General features: G+C 49.7%; 4 protein-coding genes across 4 annotated transcripts in view; 2 read left to right on the top strand and 2 right to left on the bottom strand.

Moving 5' to 3' along the window:
- The first annotated feature begins 232 nt into the window (after window positions 1–232).
- On the top strand, window positions 233–9,312 carry pip4k2ca (phosphatidylinositol-5-phosphate 4-kinase, type II, gamma a). Its single transcript, XM_060056034.1, has 10 exons — window positions 233–718; window positions 1,425–1,522; window positions 1,667–1,763; window positions 2,294–2,443; window positions 5,299–5,445; window positions 5,581–5,619; window positions 5,717–5,830; window positions 5,931–6,195; window positions 7,934–8,037; window positions 8,133–9,312. Exons 1-10 carry the CDS (start codon window positions 560–562, stop codon window positions 8,211–8,213), a joined length of 1,254 nt encoding a protein of 417 aa, XP_059912017.1. The 5' UTR covers window positions 233–559; the 3' UTR covers window positions 8,214–9,312.
- Window positions 9,313–9,588: 276 nt separating this feature from the next.
- On the top strand, window positions 9,589–12,373 carry gpr182 (G protein-coupled receptor 182). Its single transcript, XM_060056154.1, has 2 exons — window positions 9,589–10,416; window positions 10,748–12,373. The coding sequence occupies exon 2, from the start codon at window positions 10,751–10,753 to the stop codon at window positions 11,831–11,833; it is 1,083 nt and encodes a 360-aa protein (XP_059912137.1). The 5' UTR covers window positions 9,589–10,416; window positions 10,748–10,750; the 3' UTR covers window positions 11,834–12,373.
- Window positions 12,374–12,654: 281 nt separating this feature from the next.
- Window positions 12,655–20,276, bottom strand: LOC132460639 (zinc finger and BTB domain-containing protein 39). Its single transcript, XM_060055431.1, has 4 exons — window positions 20,194–20,276; window positions 18,512–19,672; window positions 15,357–15,716; window positions 12,655–14,870 (listed from the first exon to the last, which is right to left on the bottom strand). Exons 2-4 carry the CDS (start codon window positions 19,637–19,639, stop codon window positions 13,887–13,889), a joined length of 2,472 nt encoding a protein of 823 aa, XP_059911414.1. The 5' UTR covers window positions 19,640–19,672; window positions 20,194–20,276; the 3' UTR covers window positions 12,655–13,886.
- Window positions 20,277–20,415: 139 nt separating this feature from the next.
- Window positions 20,416–25,810, bottom strand: part of agap2 (ArfGAP with GTPase domain, ankyrin repeat and PH domain 2) — a 9,854-nt gene continuing 4,459 nt past the window's right edge. The window contains exons 3-10 of the mRNA XM_060055178.1: window positions 25,750–25,809; window positions 25,403–25,537; window positions 25,001–25,060; window positions 24,509–24,660; window positions 24,268–24,358; window positions 23,698–23,920; window positions 22,739–23,024; window positions 20,416–21,774 (exon numbers count right to left, since the gene is read on the bottom strand). Coding sequence (XP_059911161.1) covers window positions 21,571–21,774; window positions 22,739–23,024; window positions 23,698–23,920; window positions 24,268–24,358; window positions 24,509–24,660; window positions 25,001–25,060; window positions 25,403–25,537; window positions 25,750–25,809 — 1,211 coding nt within the window. The 3' untranslated portion in view covers window positions 20,416–21,570. The remainder of the gene's footprint in view (window positions 21,775–22,738; window positions 23,025–23,697; window positions 23,921–24,267; window positions 24,359–24,508; window positions 24,661–25,000; window positions 25,061–25,402; window positions 25,538–25,749; window position 25,810) is intronic.

The raw sequence follows: 25,810 nt of genomic DNA, 5'->3' as shown, positions 1-25,810 counted from the left end.
GACAATGAGAAGGTATAATGATTATAACAGACCATCTGCATAGCAAACACCAGATTTTTGAGTAGATAATTTTGAGCCGTGCAGGCTGAAAGATAATCCTGAATTATTGGTAACCAATAGGCCAACGGTAATAACGCAATCATTATTCGCCATTATAAAAACAGAACGAAAAAAATGGTAATTGATCTTGACCCCTTTCCATTTATAGGTCAAATTAAGAATCGTGTGGGTTTCCTTCTCTTTGGCCGGTTCACCTGTCACTCCAGGGGGACCACGTGGGGTACAGGTGCTGGAGTGGGCGGGGCGGGTGATGAAGTTATGACGCTGTCTGTCAACCTGCGATCCATTAAAAAAAAGTCAGTTTGCTAGAATATGTCTTAGATAAGCTGTATACGTATAATTACAAAAACTCCGACTTTAAAGCAGACGTTTCCGTCCGCGTTTGGCTTTAAGGGGTAGGCACAGCTAAGTTGTGCGAGGGAACACATACTGTATGTTAGCTTGTTGGCTAGTCGCTAGCCGTCAGTGAGGAGAACATACGAGCCGAGAGCACCTTGTGATGGCTTCTCTCGGCAACTCGGGGGCCATCTCCAGTCCCATGGTCATACTGGCCCCCAAAACCAAGACGAAAAAGAAACACTTCGTCCAGCAGAAGGTGAAGGTGTTCCGTGCGAGCGACCCCGTGCTGAGCGTGTTGATGTGGGGCGTCAATCACTCGGTGAGTCGCTCAGAGCTAACTGGTTAGCATCGTAGCGAGCTAATGTTAGAGCAAACAAAGCTAACTCAACGCTATGTAACCAATGCATGTGATTGAAGTGTTCTGTCTGCTGCAGTACACAGCATCAGGAAGTTGAGGCTACTGGCAGTATGCTGGACACTTGCACTGTGCTCCAGCTCCTGGTGTGTCGATGGATGTTTGAACTGTTTCGTAGTAGTTATTATCATGCTTGGGAGAGCAGTGTTATGATTTATGTATTAATGTATAATCAAAACGCTACATCTGAATACATTTCCATGACCACTGCAGTGATTGATATGCATAAGGTAGCGATCACTGTAAGGTGAGAGAATATAATGTCTACCTGCCACCTGTGTGACCCGGGTTAGATTCCGCACTGAATGTATGTAATGCATGTATGGAGATAGCAATCTGCTTTACACTTAATGCAGGAGAAAACGCATGACAAGCTTTAAAGGTAAATCACAAAAGTATTGTTTTTATTATTGTAAATGGAGTGCAAACACTAACAACAAACGTATTATGTATTAACAAAGTGCACACACAATTATTATTGGAGAACAAACTATAAATTACTATAAACCAACTTCATCGGGTTATTAGTTTGTTAAACACATGCAATTAGTTGCATGTTTTCCATGGGCTGTGCTTAACCGCCACAATACATGTATTTTTGCTTCTGCAGATCAATGATCTGAACCAGGTGCCTGTCCCCGTGATGCTGCTGCCCGATGACTTCAAAGCAAACACAAAGATCAAAGTCAACAACCACCTCTTCAACAAGTATGATACACGGATAACTTAACTGTAGCACATTGCTGGGCAGAACTTTGGCGGTGTTAACCTCGATTGATCTACATCTATTTAAACCTTGGATAATTCACATTCATGAAAACTTAAATCTTCCTCTTTTAACATTTCTTTCAGAGAGAATCTCCCAGGGCATTTTAAGTTCAAAGAATACTGTCCTCAGGTATTCAGAAATTTGAGGGAACGGTTTGGGATCGAGGATTTGGATTACCAAGTATGTGTATAATGTGGTAATGTATAATGTGAACTTGAACTCTTTAGGAATTGTTTGGAAATCCTCTATGATCAACTATACATAAATATTTGAATATCCAGCATCTAACATGCTTTTGCTGTAATCCATTTGGATGGTACGTGCAAGTTGTAAGTTGCAAATCTCCCAGCTTTCTTGCTGCATTTCACCGAGGCACGCCCCCTTTTTGTCGTAGTATCTCGTCGCTTTGAAAGTAGAGCGAGTTCAGCGAGGCCGAACGTACTACTCGTCAGCAAAGATGGCTGCGCCCGTAAAGAGATTATATTTATGTAGCTAACAATAACAATGATTAGCCAATGGGAAACGGGTAATATACTATGACCAAAAGGGGACGTACCAGCGTACCATCCAAATGGATTACAGCATTTACCTTAAGGTAATTGTGAATTGTTGTGTCGTTTACTTGTCATCATTCTGAAGCTTCTTCAGCAAATACACAATGTGACTAGAAGTTAAATTTTGCCATTACTTTGTTTGCTACTCTGCGTCAGGTTTCACTGACGCGGAGCCCCCCTGTTCGGAGTGCAGAAGCCCAGGGAGAGGGACTGCTCCTCCACTCTGAAGACCACACCCTAGTGGTCAAGCAGATCTCCAGCGAGGATGTGGCAGATATGCACAACATCCTGTCTGAGTACCATCAGGTGTGTGTGTGTGTGTGTGTGTGTGTGTGTGTGTGTGTGTGTGTGTGTGTGTGTGTGTGTGTGTGTGTGTGTGTGTGTGTGTGTGTGTGTGTGTGTGTGTGTGTGTGTGTGTGTGTGTGTGTGTGTGTGTGTGATGAATGTCGTGTTTGATAAACGTCCCTTGAATGGATGCCTCTGTTTGAGGGTGGTGGTTCTTGGATGAAACGAGGTTGTGCACCAGACGACACCCTGCTGATGGTTGGAATGTGCAGCCAGGGGTTCTGTAGATGGAACAGTAGGAGGAGAAGTGGAATCTCTGTCGGGGTGGGTCCATCCACTGGGTCCCATCTGAATCAGAGCATTGTTTTCGCAGCAGTAGCTTTTTACAGATCTTTTGGAAAACTCAAAGGAAACCCCACAATATTGTCTTCATGTTATTACAATTGAACATGGATTCTGTTTACACAACTATCTCTTTATATATTTACCAAAGTAATGGACGTTCAGCACTGATTGAATGTTTACAATGTAAAAATGACATATAATCAGGCCAGATCTCAAACATGCTCTAAGGTAGCATGAGAACCAGACTAAGCATTAATTTGTGCTGCAGATGCGGTCATGCTCCCCTACCATACAATAGGGTTTTTGCCCGGTACAAGATAGACCAATCACAACTGTTTACCGGATATGAGGCGGGATAAATCTGATGATGGTGCAGAGGAGTGCTGGAGAGGCATTTCAACAACAACAACAACAAAGATGGCTGCCTTTGATGTTGATTCCGCTATTCCGCTATTGAGAAAGTATTAAAGAAATAGACGACACATTTTCACTAAAGGAAGAACAAATAACTGCACTTAAAGCTTTTGTTGAGAAGAAAGATGTCACTCAGTGCTGTGTCACCCGTTTCAGTGATTGGTTGGTGGCCAGCCTAATTGCGTCCAGCAGCATTTTACTTTGCAAATGGAGGCCAACTGGCTGTGGAGGAGCATTTGTTCCGATCCCAAAAGAGAACAAAAGCTGTTGGATGAATTCCATGCAACTTGCATGCGAGAGTGAGCTGAAGGAAACCCCGCTGACGTTGGTGGCCTGCCATCAATTAACTTTGATGAAGTAGGGAGAATTTTGACTTGGTTGCCTTGCTATTCTGTAGATGGTACAGTAACTACAAACAGACTGCTGATATCTACAAGGCTTTTGCAGGGATGATCCACTTTGTTTCAGCTCCTCCTCTGATCGTATGTTTTCTTTAGTTGTTGACGCTAGCTTACAGAGTTCGCTCATATTTAGCTGTTGGCTCCATGGTCCCTGATCAACAGTGAAACAGAATGTTTCTATTTCTAGTCATCCTATGTGCGTTTAATTATTCTGCCTTGCACAATAATTGCATGCTTATAGAAATTCATATTAAACAGATCTAATACGGTTAACCTTTCAGTTTAATATGGTCTTTAAAGGGCAGTACTCGTCTGGGTGATCAAACCATCCTATCCGTCTCGCCTGGCTTCACTAAAACAACTGTTTTTTATTAAAAGTCTCAATTACCTCCTTGAACAATTTCTACCAAAGATAATTTTGTGAGCACAAAATGATCCTTGCAAATATAGCGCTTTCGTCTTTTGGACTACAGGCCCTTTGGCAGACTCGGTTCAAGAAAGTCTTGACAAATAATTGGTAACCGATATTTCAGCCCAGCCAGGAGTAGGATTGGGTACCGCACTCTGTGCTTTTAAGAGTAACAACCGAATGATGAAGTTAAATCAATAGGTGCCCAACTTTAGTCCATCAGAGGCGGGGCCATCTGGTTCGTGAGAGAGTGGGCTAGAGGCGACTCTGTAGCAGTCGTTACGGTCAGGGCCGTGTTATCAACTATAGTTGTTAACGCGTTTCAAACCTGGATGCAGACACAGATCGCTGCAACAGTTAATGCGAAAAGCTGGCCAGGGATACACATGTACCCTGAGGAAACCCTAAACACATCTGGAGCTGAGGAGGGCAGGTGTACCCTGAGAAAACCCTAAACACATCTGGAGTTGAGGAGGGTTCTGTGTTCAGTTTTCTGAATAAATCCCAATGTTGAAATGAAGCACACCTTTTGAGAACTGGTTCAGAATATACTGGTGTGGGTTCAAGTGTGAACAGTAGCCAGGTTAGACAGCTAAAAGACTTGATGACGTCAGAGACCAGCTATTCCCTATAACTCGAGGAGAAATTAAATATATTGATTTATATTGGTACCATTTATTTTGAATCCAGCTTGTCTGCAATGGTAATGTGGTTAACCATTACAAGCCATCATTACATGACAATGTGAGCGTGGTCTTCTATCAACAACCCAAAACATGCTTGTTGAGCTGTGGCATCTTCTTGTTCAGAGTTCACCTAGACTCTGCATAGCCAACCCCTCCAACCCCTCCTACGCACTTGTTGTATGTTGTACGTCCTGGCACTTTATGTACGCATGTTGTATGTCGCAATTAGTCATAGTACTTAGTTGTGTAGCACCTTATCCTAGCTATCTTTGTTGCATACTGGGATTGGGTTAACCTAACAATTGTTAGTGCTTTGCACTTGGTTCTATGAACATCCTTACTGTACCCAAGGCGATATAGTTTTGTTTCACCTTGTTTCAAATGTACTTTCGCTTTGGAGAAAAGCGCCTACTAAATGCTCAAATTTAAAAAAATTCTTCAGGAGAAAAAATCGACTAATGTAATACCAGCTATACAGGCGTTCCAATTACTGCCGCTCATGTAAACCAGAGCTGGTGAAGAGTTATTGGGGGCATGCAGCCACCCTCCCTGCCCAGCTGCCCCCAGAGCTGACGCTCTGGCGTGCCAGCTGATCCATGTGGTGTGATGCTGTTCCTCCAGCACATCGTCAAGTGCCACGGCAGCACCCTGCTGCCCCAGTTCCTGGGGATGTACCGCGTGACCGTGGATAACGAGGAGACCTACCTGATCGTCATGAGGAACATGTTCAGCCACAGGCTTGTGGTGCACAGGAAATACGACCTCAAGGTTTGCATGCTGTCCACTCAGCTCGTCACACTTCATCTGAAGGGATTCAGGACCTGTATCTCGGCTCCCTTTTTGACACTTTGACATCCTCAACCATTGGGGCTATTAGAGTAAACTGGAGATGTTTTTTCACAGGGCTCCCTGGTGTCCCGTGAAGCCAGCGACAAAGAGAGGGTATGTCTCCAACCCATCAGCAGTGGTCTCTTCACCAAAACGGCACCTATTAATCAAGTTTTATTTGAGTGAGTTTTAATTAAGTTTCATTCCTTAGGGCAAGGAGCTCCCTACCTTCAAGGACATGGACTTCAGAAACAACATGCAGAAAGTGTACGTCACTGACGAGCAGAAGGAGAAGGTTATGGAGAAACTGAACAGGGATGTGGAGGTACGAGGCGGGAGGGGGCGTTCCACTGTTGTTACGGCTCTTAACCACAGAGGGCCAGTATAAACCTTGCCCAAACGGCTGACGGGTTTGTCCTCCCCAGTTCCTGGTTAAGCTGAAGATCATGGACTACAGCCTCCTCCTGGGCATCCACGACGTGGGCCGGGCCGAGCGCGACGAGGAGGAGGGCGACGAGGCCTCCAACGACGAGGACCTGGAGACGGAGAACGGCGTGGCCCCGGGCCCGGCCGCGGCCTCCTACGGCACCTCTCCAGAGGGCATAGCGGGGTACATGTCTTCCTGTAAGCCCCTGGGGCCCGGGGAGTTTGACCCCTACGTAGACGTCTACGCTATCTCCAGTGTCCCAGGTATGTGTTCAGTCGGGGTGGGAATCCCCGCGCCGCGATACCGATAATATCGCCATTCCGCAATAATCGATATATTGTGAGACAATCCTAGAACTATACATCACGGTATGTGCTGGATTTCAGCTTTCATTCATGGTCCTAAGTTGTTCTGGTGCCAGTCTTTGGTGAGTTAACATCGGTTCTAGTTTCCTTCATTTATGTGTTGAGCGCCACCTCGAGGAGCAGGAAAATCTGTTTATAGTGCTTTTTATTTTTTATTTTTCATAAATTCAAATATGGATATTTTGGGCGATATTTCCTTTTGGCGCCAGATTATAAATTCTCCTATCGCACGAAGAAAGGTGACGATATATTGCCAGCCTTATGTTGTTCCACCCCCCGTGTTCAAGGGATGATGGAAGGCTAGTCGATCCCAAGAGGCTGTTTTCTATCATCTCCACTGAGATTCCATTGAGATCAGTGCCAGTTAAAAGAGGAGCAAGGTTCAGCCCAAACCGGTCCGCCTAATGGTGGCGAAGGGACGCCCCCTAACATTTAAACTTGGCTGTCGCCTGAAGACTAATTACCGAAAACGGTCAGATTAGAACACGAGTTCAGTTAGAATAAGACCAGACCAGCCGCGGAGAGCTGTGCGTCGGGCACTGCGCACATTTCAATGCCATCATGCAATGCAATATTCTGGAGACTATTACCCAATGAGCAGTAGGTTACTGGTTCAACCTGTTTGTCCAGCTAGGATTACCATCAAGCGTTCTCTCGTTTCGAAAGGTTGGATTAAAATGGCTGTGAAGAAGTGTATCCCACTTGTTCTAAAACAGTGTAAAGCACATGAAGACCTGGCCAATGGAGCTCCTTTGTGGTTGATACCCGCATAGACTGTGTATAACACTGGTTAAACTGACTAACATAGTCTGTATAACACTGGTTAAACTGACTAACATAGTCTGTATAATACAGGTTAAGCTGACTTAACATAGTCTGTATAACACGGGTTAAACTGACTGACATAGTCTGTATAATACGATTCAACTTACTTTACATAGACTGTATATAATACAGGTTCAACTGACTTAACGTACTGTTTATAACACCGGTTAAACTGACTAACATAGTCTGTATAATACAGGTTAAACTGACTAAAATAGTCTATATAATACAGGTTAAACTGACTTCACAACAAAGAAAGCGCCTGCAAAGTGAGTCCAATTATCCCCATTGAGATGTAGACCGTGTTTTTGGCATTTCTAGTATCCCTCAAACTGATTGGGGAGCTGCAGATTTATTCTATGAATGAATTCTGCCAGGCGTCGACAAGAAGCCATCTTCCTGCGCCCGGTTTTTTGTTTTGATGAAGGGTGTGTGTGGGTGTGTGAGGGAGAATCAATGTGTTGCTTGCTGCTCTACAAGGAAACGTAGCCATTTAAAAAATGTGTGATGTTTAGATGTTACACTTTTAGTATTTAAATTATTTAAGTGTCTTCAAGTTTTCTGAGATTGTATTAAGTTTCTTCAGGTGTAATCAGACAGAAGGCTTGCCAAGTGTTCCAACAACTGTTTGTGTGCTGTTTTGATTGCTGGATTAAATTTATTTAGTATACTTAATAATTCAATCGGTGGCAACTGAGAATTGCATTTGTAATTCAAAGTCGTGTCGTCGGTGCGTGATGCAGTGGGCGAGTGGTCATTGCTGTGTTTTGTGAAGAAGCGGCGTACTGAGGTTGGATGTGTTGATGTCCAGGAGCCCCCCAGCGGGAGGTGTACTTCATGGGCCTGATCGACGTGCTCACTCAGTACGACACCAAGAAGAAGGCCGCGCACGCAGCCAAGACGGTGAAGCACGGGGTGAGTGGACTATGGATCACCAGGGAGGGGCTGGAGGCCACGGCTCACTAGCCTGTATTCACCTCCGCTTGTCTTGGTCTGTCTCCTCTCTACAGGCCGGAGCTGAGATCTCAACGGTCCACCCAGAACAATACGCCAAGCGGTTTCGTGAATTCATCTCAAACATCTTTGCATAGCGTAGTGTGACGCGCAAGGCCGTGATTGGTCTGATCCAGCATGCGTTCACGTGATTTTTTTTGTTATAGATCCAAATGAACTTTCCATTTGTTTGTGATGCTAGTTACCATCGACCAAAAAAGCACATTTGGATCAGACTACTTCCATTGTTGTAATAATGTGTACTACTGCTTATGCATCTATTTATTTGAAAGGGTGACATCAGTGAATTAGATTCCACATTAATGAAGAAAAGCACTCCGACTGTCTTGACAATTAGGAAAGCTACTTTGAACTGGCTGTTTCATGAATCAGACTGGGTCCATATATTTAAAGATGACAAAATAAGCTTAATATTTCTATATAGAAATTGGCCCTTTGCTTGTTTGCTTCACGAAGATGTGCCAAAAGTGTACCATCAGATTTTTTAAAAAGAAACTAAATCAGGCTTTTTTTCTTTTTCAAATAGTTTGCCAGATTAGTATTTGAGAAGTATTTGAGAAGGTTTTGTGAACCGTGTTTCCACCCCATAAATTATAGTTAACTGAGTGATGTATTGTGGTTTTCCTCGAAGATGCAGAGAGAATCCAACCGGGTCAGTTTAGTTAACCCTGTGACCCGTCACAGCCCACAAAGGGACTCTCCTCTACCAAAGTGCACCTACAATGTCAGCCAACGCTGGTCTGACCAACGCTGATGACGCACAAACTAACGCGAGGGAAGCGGAATAAGTTTGTTGACTAACCTCCCACACACGTGCAGAGTTGGCCCATATCTGATCCTCTGTAAAGCCATGGGGTTCATTCGTTAAATGTTTTACAGCAAACTGATCATTGTGATGAGTAAGAAAGCCCCCCATGTAACTAGGGGTAAATCAGTGTATTTCATAACCATTGGTGTTGGCTTGTTACAATTGTCTTAAATGTGAGAAAAGAACACTACATTTGAACAGCTTTATGCAATTAGCCTTAATAAAGTAATGGAGTAATATCATAGCAACCTAATACACTGGAAAGACAAAATGTTTTCTCTGTATAATGCCTCATGAAGGTATGATTGCACATCATGCATTTTTGCTAATCAGCTTTTGGACCAAAATATATTTTACAAAGAACTTTTGATCATTTGTTGTCTGAGCTTTATTGTGAGTGATTGTGTGAGAAGCCGATTGTATTGTTTCATTTCATACGGTTCGAAAACTGCTTCAGAAATCGATAAAGCAGAACTCTCTTTATCCTGACTGTTCTGCATTAACAGAACAATGTGTGCCTGTTCTCTAAGCACTGCACACAGGCCATCAAGTGAAGCTACTGGTGCTCCATTACCTAGTGGGCTGTATCTCACCAGTCCTAGTGGCCTGTATCTTGTCAGTCCAGGTGGTCTGTCTCTCCCCAGTGCTTGACAACGGGGCCTTGCAGGTCAGAGCCCTTCTTTTTTCTCACCAGTTGTAATTGTGCTGACTGCCCACTTCCTGTTGCTACCAGTGCAGAGGAATTCTGAGACAAGAGGAAACGAGTGGAGGGGGACAGGAATCCAGGAGGGAAAGGGAGTGCTCTTACACAAGCTTCAAAGTGCTGACCAACTGCAGAGGGATATAAGACCAGACCAGTGCAGACTCCTTATCGCACCAACCGTTGTGGTATTGACATGAAACGGGAGCATAACCGCAAGTAGTAGTTGGTAGGCACTGTCATAAAACAAGTTATCCTTCTGGAAACCCATGCATTTGCATGAGGAGGGAAGCAGTCGGAGCATTGGAAACAATCTATTGATCCAAACGATGGTGGGTGGGCTACTGGTTTGGCATGTGAGTGTGTGTGTGTGTGTGCGTCTCAAAAGTCTGCTTCCTTGGCTGAGTCCCTTAACCTCCAACCACTTGACACACCCCCCTCCCCATCAGCACATCGACGTGCCCCACTTCGACCACCTCAGCTGCAGCACAAAACATTTCCCTGCGCTGTAATCGATTCATTCGGTGTGATGACCTCCAGGGCCCCTCAACGCGTGTGCTTTCCTGCTCCTCACTCAGGATGTCCTGTCACAGCCTGCGTGCGTGAGATCCTCTGCTGGTGTGTAAATGGCCAGTGGGTGGGATGAGGCTCCATCTAATGCCAAGATATTCCTAAACCGCACAAGTTGTGCATTCGTATTTGGGTTCCTAGCAGACCGCTGTAAACTCTCCAGCAGACTTGAGGCCCACGAGGACCTCCTTCCCCGACCAAGGTGAGAGCTTTCAATTATGGAACTTTGTTCATCATCCCAATTTATTAAACCTGATATATCTGGATTATGCAATTACATTTTTAATTGTAAATGGATGTATAGCTTCAAATGTGCCCTTACTTTGCACACAGCATGGTATTCATGTTTGTTAAATGTTGAACATAAGGTATTGACTTACCCCTCCCAAAAAAGCTTTTGGAACATTCTTCTTCATCCCCTGCGCCTCCTGCTTCTACTGCGACACCTCGGTTAACATATGAAACCCTCATCCCGTCCCCACCGAAAGCAGACCTAAATGTATCGTCCCCTCTGAAACCTGCTCTGCTTTCAGACCATGAGCGCCGACCACACCAACCACTCGGAGCTGTTCGTCAACGCCACCCCCTGGTTCCTCAGCTGCACCATCGAATTAGCCACGGACACGCGGCAAATCATCCTCTTCCTCCTCTACCTCCTCATCTTCATGGTGGGCCTCCTGGAGAACGTGCTGGTGGTGTGGGTCAACTGGCGGCGGCGGCGCGCGGCCAGCGGCGTGCTCTTCTGCATCATCAACGTCAGCCTGTCGGACCTGAGCGTCGTGGCCGTGCTGCCCTTCTACATGATGGAGGTCACACTGGACAAGGTGTGGCTGTGGGGCCGCTTCCTCTGCAAGGTCACTAACCTCCTCTACCTGATTAACTTCTACAGCAGCTCCTTCTTCCTGGCCTTCATGACCCTGGAGCGCTACCGGTCTCTGGTGCGGCCCTCGGCCCCGGCCCTCTTCCCCGCGCTGGGCCGTCGCCGCTGGCTCCTTTGCGGCGGGACCTGGCTGCTCTGCCTGTTCCTGGCCCTGCTGGAGAACGTGCACATGGACCTGCTGGAGTGGGACGAGCCGGGCTGCTTCATGATGCCTCAGTTCAGCTTCGTGGAGTGGTTTGTCTCGTTGGCTTTTCTGGGCCTGGTCTTCCAGTTCGTCCTGCCCGCCACCATCATCATCGGCTGCAACGTGCTGATCGCCCGGGCGGTGCGCAGCGCGCCCGACGTGCAGGGGAGAAGGGACGTGTGGCTGGTCCACGTGTACTCGCTCGTCTTCATCGTCTGCTGGCTGCCCTACCACCTGGTGATGCTGCTGATGATCATAGACGATTTAGACCCTGTGCTCTTTGGGTGCAACACGGTGGATTTCCTGTACTTCTCCTACAGCGTGGTGCAGTGCCTGTCTCTGTTCCACTGCGTGGCCAACCCCATCCTATACAACTTCCTCAGCAAGAGCTTCCGCAACAACCTCGTCAACACGGTGGTGAGCTACATACCGAGAGAAGGGCTTACAGAGCTGGGGGAACAAGCAGACTCTGGGGGCAAGGGCGGGGGAAGGGGTCAGAGCAAACCGCGTCGGATCAGCAACAGCAGCACCAGCCACTCTGAAGTCGGATCGTAAGGAGTGATCTCAAGAGGCGAGCCTCCAGCTCCATCCTAGTGTCAGCAGAGTTCATGTGAGACCCAAGGCCTCTTGACGCTTTACAAAACTTCAATGGAAGAACTTAATGATATAATCTTTGAAAAATCGGCTCACCTAAACTAAATATATAACCCGCTTGACTTTAAATAACATGCTCGCAAATAAAGAAATGTAAGGACATTTTTAATTCCTTCATGCTTTTGAGTCCCACAAAAACTCTTTAGTAAATGGACAATACCAAGACAAATGCAGCCCCCCGGACGAGCAGGACGGACTCTTTGGAAATGCAATACCAGTTCAATGTCGTACAGGCAGTAAATATGAAGAATAACTGAATCAATGAGGAGCAGCTGGGTGGCAGGTTTAGGTAGACCCTCATTAAGGTGCGGTCGTTGGAAGCTTTACGTCCTGATTCCAGACTTGTGTATTTATGGTCACTCATCTGTTCCTGAATAATGCTCCAACATGGTTGTTTATTCTCACCATTTCTTACTAATAAAAAACATTTTATTTACTCGACCCAAAGTATTGAGGAAAAAAAATATCGTTTTATCACGAAATCCCAGAATTCTTTTTTGCGGCGGGGGATGCATAAAGGAGGATGTTCCAGCTCCTCTGTCTGAACCCTGGTGCTGTCGGAGCAATCAGAGGAAGGAGGCCGCTAGCGCGCCGACGACAGCACAATAGCAGGAAGGGCCCTGGGCCAAGGTCACACACCCGCGCTGATAAAACCCAGAATGTGCCCATTCATCACTGGAAGTGTGATGATGAGGCAGAACAACACCAAATACACATCAAAATGGAAGGAACAGGAACAATGATTTTATTTACTAATAAAACAAACAAAGACGGCTCAAAGTTGTTACTTTATAAAATGATTAAAAAAAAACATAAATAGAATAAATAGTTAGGATCTCATACAGATATACATGGTAACAGACATTAACTATACACATGGAACCTTGTAGAAAGTTTGTACAATTCAACCTTTTCACAGCCAGTACCGATTCCGTTTAATAAACCTTAAGGTATCAAATGTCACAAAATCACTTTCTATGTCCGGCATGATAAGATGCCAGTGAGCATCATGGTTTCTACAGCACCAATGTACCAAGATAGCATGTAGAACACTAAATATTAATTCATTGGATAAAAGTGCAACATTATGATGGTATCTGATAAGACTAGAACAAAAATATATAATTTCAGATAGTATGTACATTTAGGATTTTAATTTAGCTGGAGTAGCAAAACCCAACATTTCAAGACGGAGTGGGTCGATTTGAACTAATAAGGCCTCAATACATCTACGGTGGCAAGTGATGCTGTAAACTCAAAACCTGGTGTGTTGGAAACATAGAAAAACTGTTGAAAGACGCCACACGCTACAAGGACTACACACATTCAGATATACATTTGGTATGCTACATTATGGTGCTACGTTTATCAGACGGTCATGGCGGGTCTCCTAAAGGCATCAGAGCTGTGAAACAGTCTGGAGACGTCCAACCACACATCAAACCACTAGAAACACTGCCATCTAGCGGACTCGGAGGAATCGACTAAATCTGAACGCTGATCAGAGTCTTCGGGATGTCACACACGCACACACACACACACACCCACTGAATACCGAATATGCCCCATATGCAGTGTTGACGGATTGGGCGGGAAATCTGGTGACCACGGATCATTAAAAACAGCTTTCCTGAGCTATAGTGTGGGCTCAGAGCAGCGAGCCAACATGTAGCCCAGCTGTGCGAGAGGGACCGACGGCTGCACTCTGGGACTGGAATGGGAGACGCTTTGCCGGGAGTCCCTACCCTGGTGGAGCGCGAGTGCTGGGCGGGTTGTTCCTGTGGTCGTCGGCACCACAACCGCTGAGCGTCACACAATAGAACGAGAGCCAGCTGACCCCCAGTGTAGGACCTAGGCACGCCAGACACCACCCGAGCCCTGACCCCCGGGGGGGGGGGGGGGGGGGTCAGTTGTCCCGGGGGGGGTCAGGGGTCCCCCTGGGGCCCAGGAGGGGTCAGGGGTCCCCGGGGGGCAGCAGCAGCGGCTCCTTGGAGTGGTCGTTGTACATGAAGGTCTGCTCGATGTTGAAGTCGGCCGGCAGGTGGCCCTTGTGCAGCTCCATGTGGGAGGACACCAGCTTCAGCGTGGAGAAGTAGAGGCCGCACACGGTGCAGCGGTACATGAGCGCCCCGGCGTGCGTCTTCAGGTGGCAGATCATGGTGGAGCGGCCGCGGAAGAAGCGCAGGCACACCTTGCACTGGTAGGGCTTCTCCCCGGTGTGGATGCGCAGGTGGTAGGTGAACTCCCCCGAGTGGGCGAAGCGCTTGCCGCAGTAGCGGCAGCGGTACCACTTGGTGTTCCGGAGGCCGCCGCCGGCCGCCAGCTCGGAGCCCCCCAGCTCAGAGCCCCCGCCGGGCAGCCGGCCGAAGCCCACCCCGGGGCCCAGCCCCAGGCAGCTCATCTTCACCAGGCCCCCCCCCGCCTCCCGCTGGGAGGAGGACGAAGGGTAGGGGGACGAGAGGAACTCCAGGGGCTGCTCCGCTCGCCGCTTCCCCGGCCCCCCCGGACCCAGCCACCCCTCCCCCCCGGCCCCACCCGGCCCCAGCCCCCCCGGCCCCCCCGTGTGCAGGCCGAGGTGGTACTGGAAGGCCGAGGACGAGCGGAACCTCTGGGGACACAGGAAGCACTGCAGCTCCTCCCCGCCGCCCTCCAGCCCCCCGCCGCCCTCCAGGCCCCCCGACGACGCGCCCCTGAAGGCCCGCAGCGCGCTCCGCTCCCGCTCCTTGGCGGCGGCCTCCTCGGCGTGCGTGGCCATGTGTCTGTCCAGCAGGGGGCGCTCCAGGAAGCTGTGGGCGCAGTGTGGGCAGGTGTAGACGGGCAGGGCGAGGTGGGTGAGGGTGTGCCACAGCAGGGAGCACAGGTAGAGCTGGGGCTGGTGGCACACGCCGCAGCTCAGGCTCTGGACACACACGTGGCTCAGCAGGTGCTCCCGGACCGCCTGGGGACACAACGTGGTCACACAACGTGGGGACACAACGTGGGGACACAACGTGGTCACACAACGTGGGGACACAATGTGGTCACACAACGTGGGGACACAACGTGGGGACACAACGTGGGGACACAACGTGGTGACACAACGTGGTCACACAACGTGGTCACACAACGTGGTCACACAACGTGGGGACACAACGTGGGGACACAACGTGGGGACACAACGTGGTGACACAACGTGGGGACACAACGTGGTCACACAACGTGGGGACACAACGTGGTCACACAACGTGGTCACACAACGTGGTCACATAACGTGGTCACATAATGTGGGGACACAATATGGTGAAGTTGTGTAATATTTCCTTTAAAAATATATAGGCCTATATATATATATATAAATAATGATTGCAGTTTCTCTTGAATGATTCTAATAGTTGGGTATAAGAGTCCCGGGGCGAGAGGAGGCCTCCGGTCCTGATGGACTGACCTGGAAGTCGTGCTCCAGCACCCGGCTGCACACGGCACACTGCAGCTCCACCTCCTGGCCCTGGGGGGCGCCGGAGAGCGCGGCGGGGGGCAGCGTGTAGCCCGCCGCCGCCTGCCGCCGGTGCCGCAGCAGCTTGCTCTGGCTGCAGAACTGCAGCTGGCACATGTCACAGGAGTACAAGGCCACGCCCACGTGGGCCAGGGCGTGGGCCACGCCCGCCGGCCGGTCGGGGAACGAGGCCCCGCACGCCCGGCAGAGCCCCGCCTCCGTCAGGTGGGTCTCGGCGTGGGTGTGCACGGCGGCCGGGTCGGCCGGCACGGCCACGCCGCAGGCCCGGCACGACACGGTGCTCCCCGGGGCCTGGGGCGCCAAGGAGAGGTTACACAAAGGTTAGTGTTCAGCAGAAGGAGAGGTTACACTACTGTTAGTGTTTAGCAGACGCTGTTATCCAGAGCAACACAGTAAGAAGGAGAGGTTACACTAACGTTAGCAGACGCTGTTATCCAGAGCAACACAGTAAGAAGGAGAGGTTACACTAACGTTAGCAGACGCTGTTATCCAGAGCAGCACAGTAAGGAGAGGTTACACTAACGTTAGGGCGCTTAGCAGACGTTGTTATCCAGAGCAGCACAGTAAGAAGGAGAGGTTACACTAACGTTAGCAGACGCTGTTATCCAGAGCAACACAGTAAGGAGAGGTTACACTAACGTTAGGGCGCTTGGCAGACGTTGTTATCCAGAGCAACACAGTAAGGAGAGGTTACACTAACGTTAGCAGACGCTGTTATCCAGAGCAACACAGTAAGGAGAGGTTACACTAACGTTAGCAGACGCTGTTATCCAGAGCAACACAGTAAGAAGGAGAGGTTACACTAACGTTAGCAGACGCTGTTATCCAGAGCAACACAGTAAGGAGAGGTTACACTAACGTTAGGGCGCTTAGCAGACGTTGTTATCCAGAGCAGCACAGTAAGAAGGAGAGGTTACACTAACGTTAGCAGACGCTGTTATCCAGAGCAACACAGTAAGGAGAGGTTACACTAACGTTAGGGCGCTTAGCAGACGTTGTTATCCAGAGCAGCACAGTAAGAAGGAGAGGTTACACTAACGTTAGGGCGCTTAGCAGACGTTGTTATCCAGAGCAGCACAGTAAGAAGGAGAGGTTACACTAACGTTAGGGCGTTTAGCAGACGCCGTTATCCAAAGCAACATTCAGTAAGTACATCTGTCTAAGAGAGAGAAACAGCATATCGCTGTGGGTACACTGAGGATGTTCATAGAACCAAGTGCCAAGCACTTACAGTGTTGAGTGAACCTATTCCCCGCACACAACAACGTAGGCTGCTGCACAACTAGGTGCTTTATAAATGTTTTACTTTCAGGAGCTACCTCCAAGCCCCAGTAGGCCTCGTTATGTCCAGGGATCTGTTCACAAGGGTTCACTCTACGCGAGACCCTTGGGGCAGGAACACTCCCCCCAGCCCCTCCTTCCTGCTCCATAAACATCTCCCATATCCCTCCCCATCGTCCTGTCCTCTCTGCCCCCTTACAGGGAACGAGAACCAAACACGAAAACAGAAGGAAGAAGAATGTCAACTGCTTAGGAAAAGAAAAACCAAGAAGAAAGCTCTGCAGACAGGGAGCCAGAACAACGGCGCCATTAAACACAACTAGAGTTTAGAGGCGTACATCTTTATTTTGACCCTTTTCTGTTGGATAAATTGTCTGTTATTTGGGAAAAGGCTGAACTACGATTCTTTGCAAACCGTGAAAGAATGTCAACTTAAGGGCAGCATTAGAGCAAGGTCCAAACTGTTTGGGGGAACTTGGGGGAAAAATAATAAGAAATAGAATAATAATTCAAAATTGTACAACATTTGTAGTATTGAATCTCAACTACATACTTAACTTTTGATTGACGTACGAGATGTTCACCTAGCCCCACTCTTTCTGTTACCTTTAGTTATGATGGAATATATGAGTGACAATAGTTGGGTTTTTTTGCCCAGTGTTATTGCAGCTGTGTTGGATGGGGTCTGACGGTTTTCTCAGAACATAATCAACCCTGATGAATGACGATATCATCATCATCCTCATTGGGATATCTCGGCATACTGTTATAATTGGTAATAAAGTCGTTTAGAAAACGGGATGAATTCATCACTTTAGCTATTTGTTTAACTCTTCACTTTATTTTTTTTCCAACCATTCATTTATTTATTTTTAAAGGTGTGGATATTTACATTGTATACTCCATTTAGACTTTTTTAAACCCTGTTCAAATCTTTTTACTGGATGAAAGCTGTGAGAAGGTGAAATCCTCCCCCTTCTCACAGTCTCGCATTAGAGAAAATATTATTATTATTATATTATATTGTGTGTGTATATATTATATTGGGCTGGTGTAAAATTGGTCTTCCGTCCCGGTAGGGGGCAGTATGGTAAGGGAGCTTAGGATCAGGGTATCAGGGAATAGTCCAGGGGGTGTTGATAAAAACAACTGTTATGTAAATATCTATAGGTTGTGCACAAGGTGTGGATATAAATGTGTTTGGTGATTGTTTATTTAGTGTCATGTTTATTTAGTATTCACACAATGTACTTTCTGTTCAGTTATGTAGGATTGGTAGCTTTAGGTAAAGAATGTTCCCCAACTAATGGTCTGGCCCATACGGCCTTGATTAGTCCAATTGTCATTTCCCTATTTAAGGGCTGCCTCATTTGGTGTTTGGGGGCGGAAGGTGGTGCTGGCTTGACGTGAGGCCAGTACGAGAGACGTATGTTTTGGTTAGGCTATGCTATCTTAGTTTTTGTTTGCTGACTGATGCATTCATTTCCTTTTCTTTTTGGAACATTGCTCTATTTTTTGTGAATGTTTTGGAGAGAATAAAACTTCACTCTCAATATCCAGTTGGCCGTATCCCCGATACGTGGGGCGACCACGCCGGTACCTCACAAAAGCCATTCAACTTTTCTTTACTGAGATGTTTTAGGTGGCTAATTGGCCAAAGTAGTACCATTTATTATTTGTTTGAGAGTCAAACAAAGTATCAGCCTTATATCGTTATCGTAAGGGAAAAGTGGTATCGGGACATCCCAATCCAAAGCACTTGAGTCAGTTTTCCGCCAGCCCCCCCCCCCCCTCCCCGGTGTTACCTGGCCGCCGCTGGAACCCCCGCCGTTCTCCACAAACACCAGGTCGTCTTCGTCCTCCTCCTCTTCCTCGTCCTCGTCCATGTACGTCTCGTCGTCGCTCAGCTCGATGATCTCATCCGCCAGCCGCCTCCACTGCTCCTCCTCCCCCCCCGCCGCCTCCCCGCGGACCCCCTCCTCCGTCAGCCCGTCCTGTGCTGGCTCCGCCCGCCCCCCGTCCCCTCCCCTCGGGCCCCCCGGGGGGTCCCGAGGGGAGGGGGGCGGGGCGCTCTCCGCCGGGAAGGGGCCGGCATCGTGCCGCAGCGAGACGGCCGCCCTCTGAGAGACGACCGCCTCGCCGTTCTCGTACCCTCCCCCCGGGGGCCCCGCGTGGGGGGGGCTGCCGTCCGCCTCCTCGGTCTTCAGCCGCAGCAGGGCGTGGCCCGGGAGCGCCGGGGCGTCGCCGGGGCCCCTCCCCCCGGGCTCTCCGGGCGGCTCCACGGGCTCCGCCGCCGGCAGCTGTCCGTAGCCCAGGTGGGAGTGGACGTCCTCCGCCTTCAGGTCCAGAGAGGGCGGGGTGGCGTGGAGGGGGGCCGGGGGGCCGCCGCCCCCCCGAGGGGTCCTGGGGTGGAGCAGCGGCGAGGGGGCCGTGGCGGGGGTGGGGGCGGCGGAGGGCCCCGCCGACGAGGACAGAGAGGAGCAGGACGCCGCAGACGAGCACGCCGACGCCCCGGAGGCCGCCGCCGCCGCGGGGCCAGCCGAGTCCAGGCCGTCGGAGGCGGAGCTCTGCATGTCGGGGAAGGTGGCGTGGCAGGCCTTCACCAGGTCACTCACGCCCAGACGCTCCGCCAGCTCGTACAGCACCCCCACGTCGATGAGGTCCGTCAGGATCTCCCCCGTGTAGATGAAGGTCAGCACCCGCTCGAAGTTGGCCGGGGACACAAACTCCAGCGTCAGGGCGGACGTCTGAGCCGCCCGGGCGAAGAGGCCGCGGAAGTAGGACCCGGCGCAGGCCAGCACGGCACGGTGGGCCGCGAAGGAGCGGCCGCCCACCGTCAGCAGCACGTCGCAGTACAGCCGGGCCCGGCGGCAGCGGTTGAGCTCGGAGAGCAGGCCGGCGGCGTGGCCGCAGCCCTGCAGCCGGATCCGCATCCCTGCTGCACTTCCTGCCGCGCAGAACCCAAGCTGCAGGAGAGCAACACAAAGAGAGTAAAATAAGAGTTTGAAATATGAGGATAGGGACTTTTAAGATCAAGCACTATTATTTGTTGACAGCATATTATTCCCCCACTTCACACACATTCTGCTTGCAGTTGTGCAACTTAATTCTTACGTGCAGTATAAACGGTACACTAAATATAAGTTGTATATAGGTAATACAACTTATTAGTAAGGTGACAGCTGCCCATGAACAGGACCCAGGATGTTTTACTCCTGTCTCTGTCTCTGCTAATCACATTATAGTGCAAGCTTTTGGACGTGCTTTAGTTACAATACAACATTTTTAACATATAACGCACGAGTAAGATTGGTTGTTGTTGCACATTGCCACATAAACTGCAGCTCGGTTAGATGGCCTCTGATCGCTGGTTTTCTCAAAAGAATGTGAATATTAGAACAATAATTCGTCATGATTCGAAATATGATCGCTTTTTTTCATTACAGCTAACATCGCTTATTTTGATGTTGTATTCTGTTTTACTCACCCTCGAAAGAAGTACTTATTTTGGCTGAAAATACTTCCCTTTTATTCCTTTAAAATGAGTCCGCGGTTGTCGCATGTTGATGACGTACGGTAAAAAGCGGCTAATCACCACGCCCCCTAGTTGGTCATTACCACGCCCCCTAGTGTCTCAGCGCGTCCCTGGATGAACACAAGAATCCTAACATAGGTCAAGTTTTATCAGAAGTCACAAAAATAATCGAAACACTAACAAAAATGCGTTTTATTCAGATATTTTAGCTCGTTTTCACATAATAAACACAGGGTCTGAAATGAAAATATGAACCCTTGGATATGTAACCTCAATATGGTTAATTAAAAATGCATGGCAGGGAGCTACACATTTTTTAATATGATCATCTCAATGCTGCTCTTCTAATAATATAGTCAGCATGTCTGCTGGCTGGACAGGCATGTCGACAACAGACGCACTGTATTACCATGTTATGAGCATGTGACTTCGTTTGAAAATAAGAAATTATAAAATAAAAATGAAAAAAAAAAAAACATTTAAAACTACTGGTAAGAAACCATTTACAAAACAGGGGCTTGTTTCTTCAGAGCCTGTATGGTCACCACAGTAAACATTAAGTAGTAGGTACATTTACAATATATTAAAACATCATTTTTTCAACTTGTGGGAGTAATATCAACATGTATTTTTTTTATTTCTTTCATACCATTCCGCCGTCTAATCTAAGTGGAATTGTACACATTTTAATCAGTTGAACCATGGTCAATTATGTTGTTTGCCACGTTTCTGTCGTCCGGTTGACACATGAAAACATGCCAAACAACATGCCATATAGTTCCATGTCATTGATTGAGCCAAACAAACAAAAAACTAGTTTTGGTCCAGCCACAACAAAACCTTGAAAAACAACAACAATGACAACAAGGTCCCAGTGGTCAATAGGCTTGGACTATATTTCTTGGTCATCGATACTTTCATCCACTTTTTTACGAGGAAGTGATACAGGAGCTGATTGGTCTTCGAGGGACTTTGAGATGCATCGGAAACGGGCCAACGACGGCTACATACAGTCCGGCAATATTTGGAACACCAACGAATCGAATGAATATTGCTTTTCAGTTGTTTGATATGTTGCTCAGTCTTCAGACATACAATTGAGAATATCCCTACACACACACACATATATATATATATATGAATATATATGTGTGTGAGTATATATATATATATTTAAGCATGTTATATACTACTTCTCCCTCAGTGTACTGGAGGCCTCCAGGAAAGTCCACTCGGCAAGCATCCAGGGCGATGTTAGGTTTCTAAATTCGACCAATCGTACTCAGCCGAGCCAGTGTCCCCGTGGAGCGGCGTCCTGGTCAGTCCAGGCTATGAGGGCCGCTGCCGGGAGTTGCTCCGCCCCAGGCTGGCCGTGCTGGACCGGCGGGAGAGGACGGGGGTGGTGGTGGGCGTGGCGTCGTTGGGGCAGCCGTGTTGGAGCAGGATGTCCACGCAGCCCTTGCTGCCAGTCTTTCTGGCGAAGACCAGAGCTGTACGGCCCTGGGTGTCCCTGGCTTCAACATCACTGCCATACTGGACGGGGGAGAGAGAAGGGGGGGGAGAGGGAGGAACAGGGAGAGGGAGAGGGAGAGAGAGAGAGAGGGAGAGAGAGGGGAGAGAGGGAGAGAGGGAGGAACAGAGAGAGGGAGACGGAGAGGGAGAGAGAGGGAGAGGGAGGGGAGAGAGGGAGAGAGGGAGGGAGGGAGGGAGAGGGAGAGGAAAAGAGAGAGGGAGAGAGAGGGAGAGGAAAAGAGAGAGGGAGGGAGAGGGAGGGGAGAGAGGGAGAGGGGGAGAGAGGGAGGGAGAGGGAGGGAGGGGAGAGAGAGGGAGAGGGAGGGTTGAGAGGGAGGGAGGGATGAAGGGAGGGAGGGAGAGGGAGAGGGAGAGAGAGAGCGAGGGAGAGAGTCGAATCAGATAGGCTCCTTGTCAATAACTCAACGATTAAAACGTTTGCTCCAATAAAACAACATTTTCTGTACATCGTCAACAAGAATGTGGCAGTGACCAGGGAGTGAGTGGACGGGTTTGGTCCACGTTCTGATGTCTCCCCTTATGGAGGTCATGGGACGCCACTGGCCCTGATGGTTTAGTGAGGGGCCCCACTGGCCCTGATGGTTTAGTGAGGGGCCCCACTGGCCCTGATGGTTTAGTGAGGGGCCCCACTGGCCCTGATGGTTTAGTGAGGGGCCCCACTGGCCCTGATGGTTTAGTGAGGGCCCCCACTGGCCCTGATGGTTTAGTGAGGGGCCCCACTGGCCCTGATGGTTTAGTGAGGGGCCCCACTGGACCTGATGGTTTAGTGAGGGCCCCCACTGGCCCTGATGGTTTAGTGAGGGGCCCCACTGGCCCTGATGGTTTAGTGAGGGCCCCCACTGGCCCTGATGGTTTAGTGAGGGGCCCCACTGGCCCTGATGGTTTAGTGAGGGCCCCCACTGGCCCTGATGGTTTAGTGAGGGGCCCCACTGGCCCTGATGGTTTAGTGAGGGGCCCCACTCACCCATATGAGCAGCTGGGTCATCACGACGTCCCCCAGCTGGCAGGCCGCGTGCAGCGCGCTGCAGGCGGGGGCCGGCGGGGGTCCGGCCGGGGGGGCGTTGATCTGCTCCTTGGTGCTGTGGACCAGCAGCAGCAGCAGCCCGGGCAGGTCCCTCTCGGTGACGGCCGACAGCAGCCGCAGCGCCGCGCCCCGGCCCGCGCCGGCCTCCTCCCCGGGCGCGGGGCCCAGCGGCGGCACGAACAGACGCTGCTCGTACTTGGCCCGGATCCAGGACTCCCTCTCCTCGCTGGACGACGGGTGATTGACAGGCACACGTCAAACATCAACGCACGACACACAACAACGCAAACATCAACGCAAACAGGAAGTGGTCGAAACATGTCAGGTACAAACAAATGAATACTAGTCTGCTTACATGAACACACAAGTTAATGTATCAAGTTAGACTTGATGAACTTTTTGGAGTTATGAACACAAACACACGCACAACCACATCCATGCGCACACACACAAACAAGCATTTTCACACACGCATGAATTATACAAATCCCTAAACAACACCTAAGGCTGCTGCAAGGCCGTGACTGAGACAGAGCCTTGATGTAGCGTAAGGCTTAAACATCATTGCCATACTGGACCGGTGAGAGGGGGAGTGGGAGAGAGGGAGGGAGAGAGGGAGAGTTAGAGGGAGAGAGGGAGAGAGAGAGAGAGAGAGAGAGGGAGAGATAGAGAGGGAGAGGGAGGGAGAGAGGGGGAGAGGGAGAGAGGGAGAGATAGAGGGGGAGAGGGAGAGATAGAGGGAGAGAGGGAGAGAGGGAGAGTTAGAGGGAGAGAGGGAGAGAGAGAGGGAGAGAGGGAGAGATGGGGAGAGGGAGGGAGAGAGGGGGAGAGGGAGAGAGGGAGAGATAGAGGGGGAGAGGGAGAGATAGAGGGGGAGAGGGAGGGCACCCTCTACTGACCGGGAGGAGTGGGGTGCGGGCTTGGCCCGGCCCTGGGTGCAGCTCTCCCAGATGCTGTTGGCCATGTGGTTGCCGATGGCGGCCAACACCTGGGTGAGCTCTCCGGGCCAGTCGTCCAGGTCCAGGGAGCGCACCCTGGAGAGGTGGGTGCCCAGGTTGCGGTGGATCCCGGAGCACTCGATGCAGATCAGGGCTCCCAGGTTCAGGCTGGCCCAGGTGGGGTCTGGAGGGAGTCAGGAGGAGGAGGAGGGAGTCAGGGGGAGGAGGAAGCTAGGTGTCTAAGGAACGGGCTGCGGTCATTGTTTGTGATGGAAATAAAGTTCTAAAGCAAGCGTTTCCCTGACTAAGCAGAGCCTCATTCCCAGCAGTATATACCGTTGACTTTCGCTCGCGTCCACAGCCAGCCTCCTTAAAATGATTTCATTTGAACCCGGATTATCGATACGCCTCGATAGATGGCCGGTTATGTTTTCTCTGGTTTCATTATGTGTTAGCTGGTGCCTACCTCTTGATATTGAATTAACCCTACATAGGAAGAGCTTAGGGGATGGAGGGATGAGACGGACTTACTCTGCGCTCCACAGTCCACACACAGGCTGTTGCCCTTGGTGTTACGGATCGCTTGTAAGGCCACGGCCTCACTCCGACTGCTCCTCCGGGCCTACGCACGCACACACGCACACACACACACACACATTTATTGGAAGAAGTACATCCGGCGCAATAGGGTCTCACACAGAGAGGACCGTGCAGACTGTCCTCTCAAGGGCGGGGGGGGGGCGGCGGGGGGGGGGGGGGGGGGGGGGGGTACCTTGTTGCGGCCGCTCTCGCAGGCCTGCAGGCTGGCCAGGATCTGGCTCTCGATGCCCGCCACCCAGGCGTCCCTCTCCTCCAGGCTCTGGGCCTCAAAGTGCCAGGTCTGCCCCGTGAAGGACACCACGATGAAGTCTGCGTTCTCCTCCTCTAAAGCGCCCAAAGCACGGGGAAGACAACACCAATGGTTTTCCTTTCTTGACTGGGAGGAGCAGATTAGGATCATGCGAAGAGATGGAGGGTCTTAATGGGTGAGGGTCAGGGTCACGGGATAGGGTTAGGGTCCCGACCAGGGAACCCGAACACAGAACACGTGAGGGCTGGATGGGTAGGACACGAGGGGCTGCAGGGAAACCCAGAGGTATCTCACGAGAGAAGGGGAGCGACGACTTGAAGATAGACCCATGTTGAGTCAACCAAACAGACTAGACGAGGAAGATGCTTGACACATGCAGAGATATGTAAAGAAGCCTGCATCAGCTGGCGTTACCTGTCTTATTTATGTTTCTCAAGCTACCAAAGCTCTTTAACTTCCACATTTTGCGTTTTGCTGCAGAGTGAGTGGTAAGCCGGGACAAAAGGAGAAAGAGAAAGACACAAGTGTTGTAAAACAGCGTCAGCAGTGGCAAAGCTCTAGCTAAGCAGAAACAGAGTGTGAAACACAGAGACAGGGCAGCGCGACAGCTGCTGGTACATTCAAAGACTGGAAATAAAAGAGGAGAAAGCTAGACACAAGTTTATTGTGTATTGTATGGTTTCATATGTTGGGCTCTTGGTTACTAGTTTTCTTTAAACAAATATGAATAGTTGATAGTGATGCGCTAAGTAGCATCAGTACTACGTCTGCTCATTGTGGTCACAGAGGAGATGGGAGCCTACGCTGTGGGCGTACCTTCAGCCTGTCCCACCACAGCTTCTCCCTTCTGGTTCATGCTCTTCTTCCTCCGGTTCTTCTTCCTATCACTCAGGGGAGACGATTGGCTGGCCTCCTTAGCAGTGAAGGTATTGGCTACTCCTTCGAGGGCATCTGGCATTTGGGCATGACATTCGTCACACATTCAAATGTTGTTTGCTTCAGACATCATGAATCCCCATTACAAAGAACCTGTGAGCTTTAGATCCCAGATTGATGCTCATGACTCCTGCTGCACACTCCATGATGCGACACGCTGATTTTGTTTATAATGCACATTATACCTTGTCAATAAATGATTCTTGCATTGGGAACACAGAACATACCGACACTTTGGGCCTTGGTAGAGAGTGAGGACGAGCAGCGCTGGAGCCCTTTGTCGCCCCC

The sequence above is a fragment of the Gadus macrocephalus genome, chromosome 1 (assembly GCF_031168955.1).
Source record: "Gadus macrocephalus chromosome 1, ASM3116895v1".
Classification (NCBI taxonomy): domain Eukaryota; kingdom Metazoa; phylum Chordata; class Actinopteri; order Gadiformes; family Gadidae; genus Gadus; species Gadus macrocephalus.
Note: the sequence above shows the minus strand (reverse complement) of the source record. Positions and strands in the feature narration are given on the sequence as shown.

Bases quoted from the DNA above. Each gene is read 5' to 3' on its own strand.
- LOC132460639 (XM_060055431.1), bottom strand. From the start codon at position 19,639: ATGCGGATCCGGCTGCAGGGCTGCGGCCACGCCGCCGGCCTGCTCTCC. The intron at 15,717-18,511 runs GTAACACCGGGG...TTGGCGCCCCAG, and splicing joins GGGGTTCCAGCGGCGGCCAG to GCCCCGGGGAGCACCGTGTC. The intron at 14,871-15,356 runs GTCAGTCCATCA...TTGTGTCCCCAG, and splicing joins TGCTGGAGCACGACTTCCAG to GCGGTCCGGGAGCACCTGCT.
- gpr182 (XM_060056154.1), top strand. From the start codon at position 10,751: ATGAGCGCCGACCACACCAACCACTCGGAGCTGTTCGTCAACGCCACC.
- pip4k2ca (XM_060056034.1), top strand. From the start codon at position 560: ATGGCTTCTCTCGGCAACTCGGGGGCCATCTCCAGTCCCATGGTCATA. The intron at 2,444-5,298 runs GTGTGTGTGTGT...CTGTTCCTCCAG, and splicing joins TCCTGTCTGAGTACCATCAG to CACATCGTCAAGTGCCACGG. The intron at 5,620-5,716 runs GTATGTCTCCAA...TTCATTCCTTAG, and splicing joins AAGCCAGCGACAAAGAGAGG to GGCAAGGAGCTCCCTACCTT.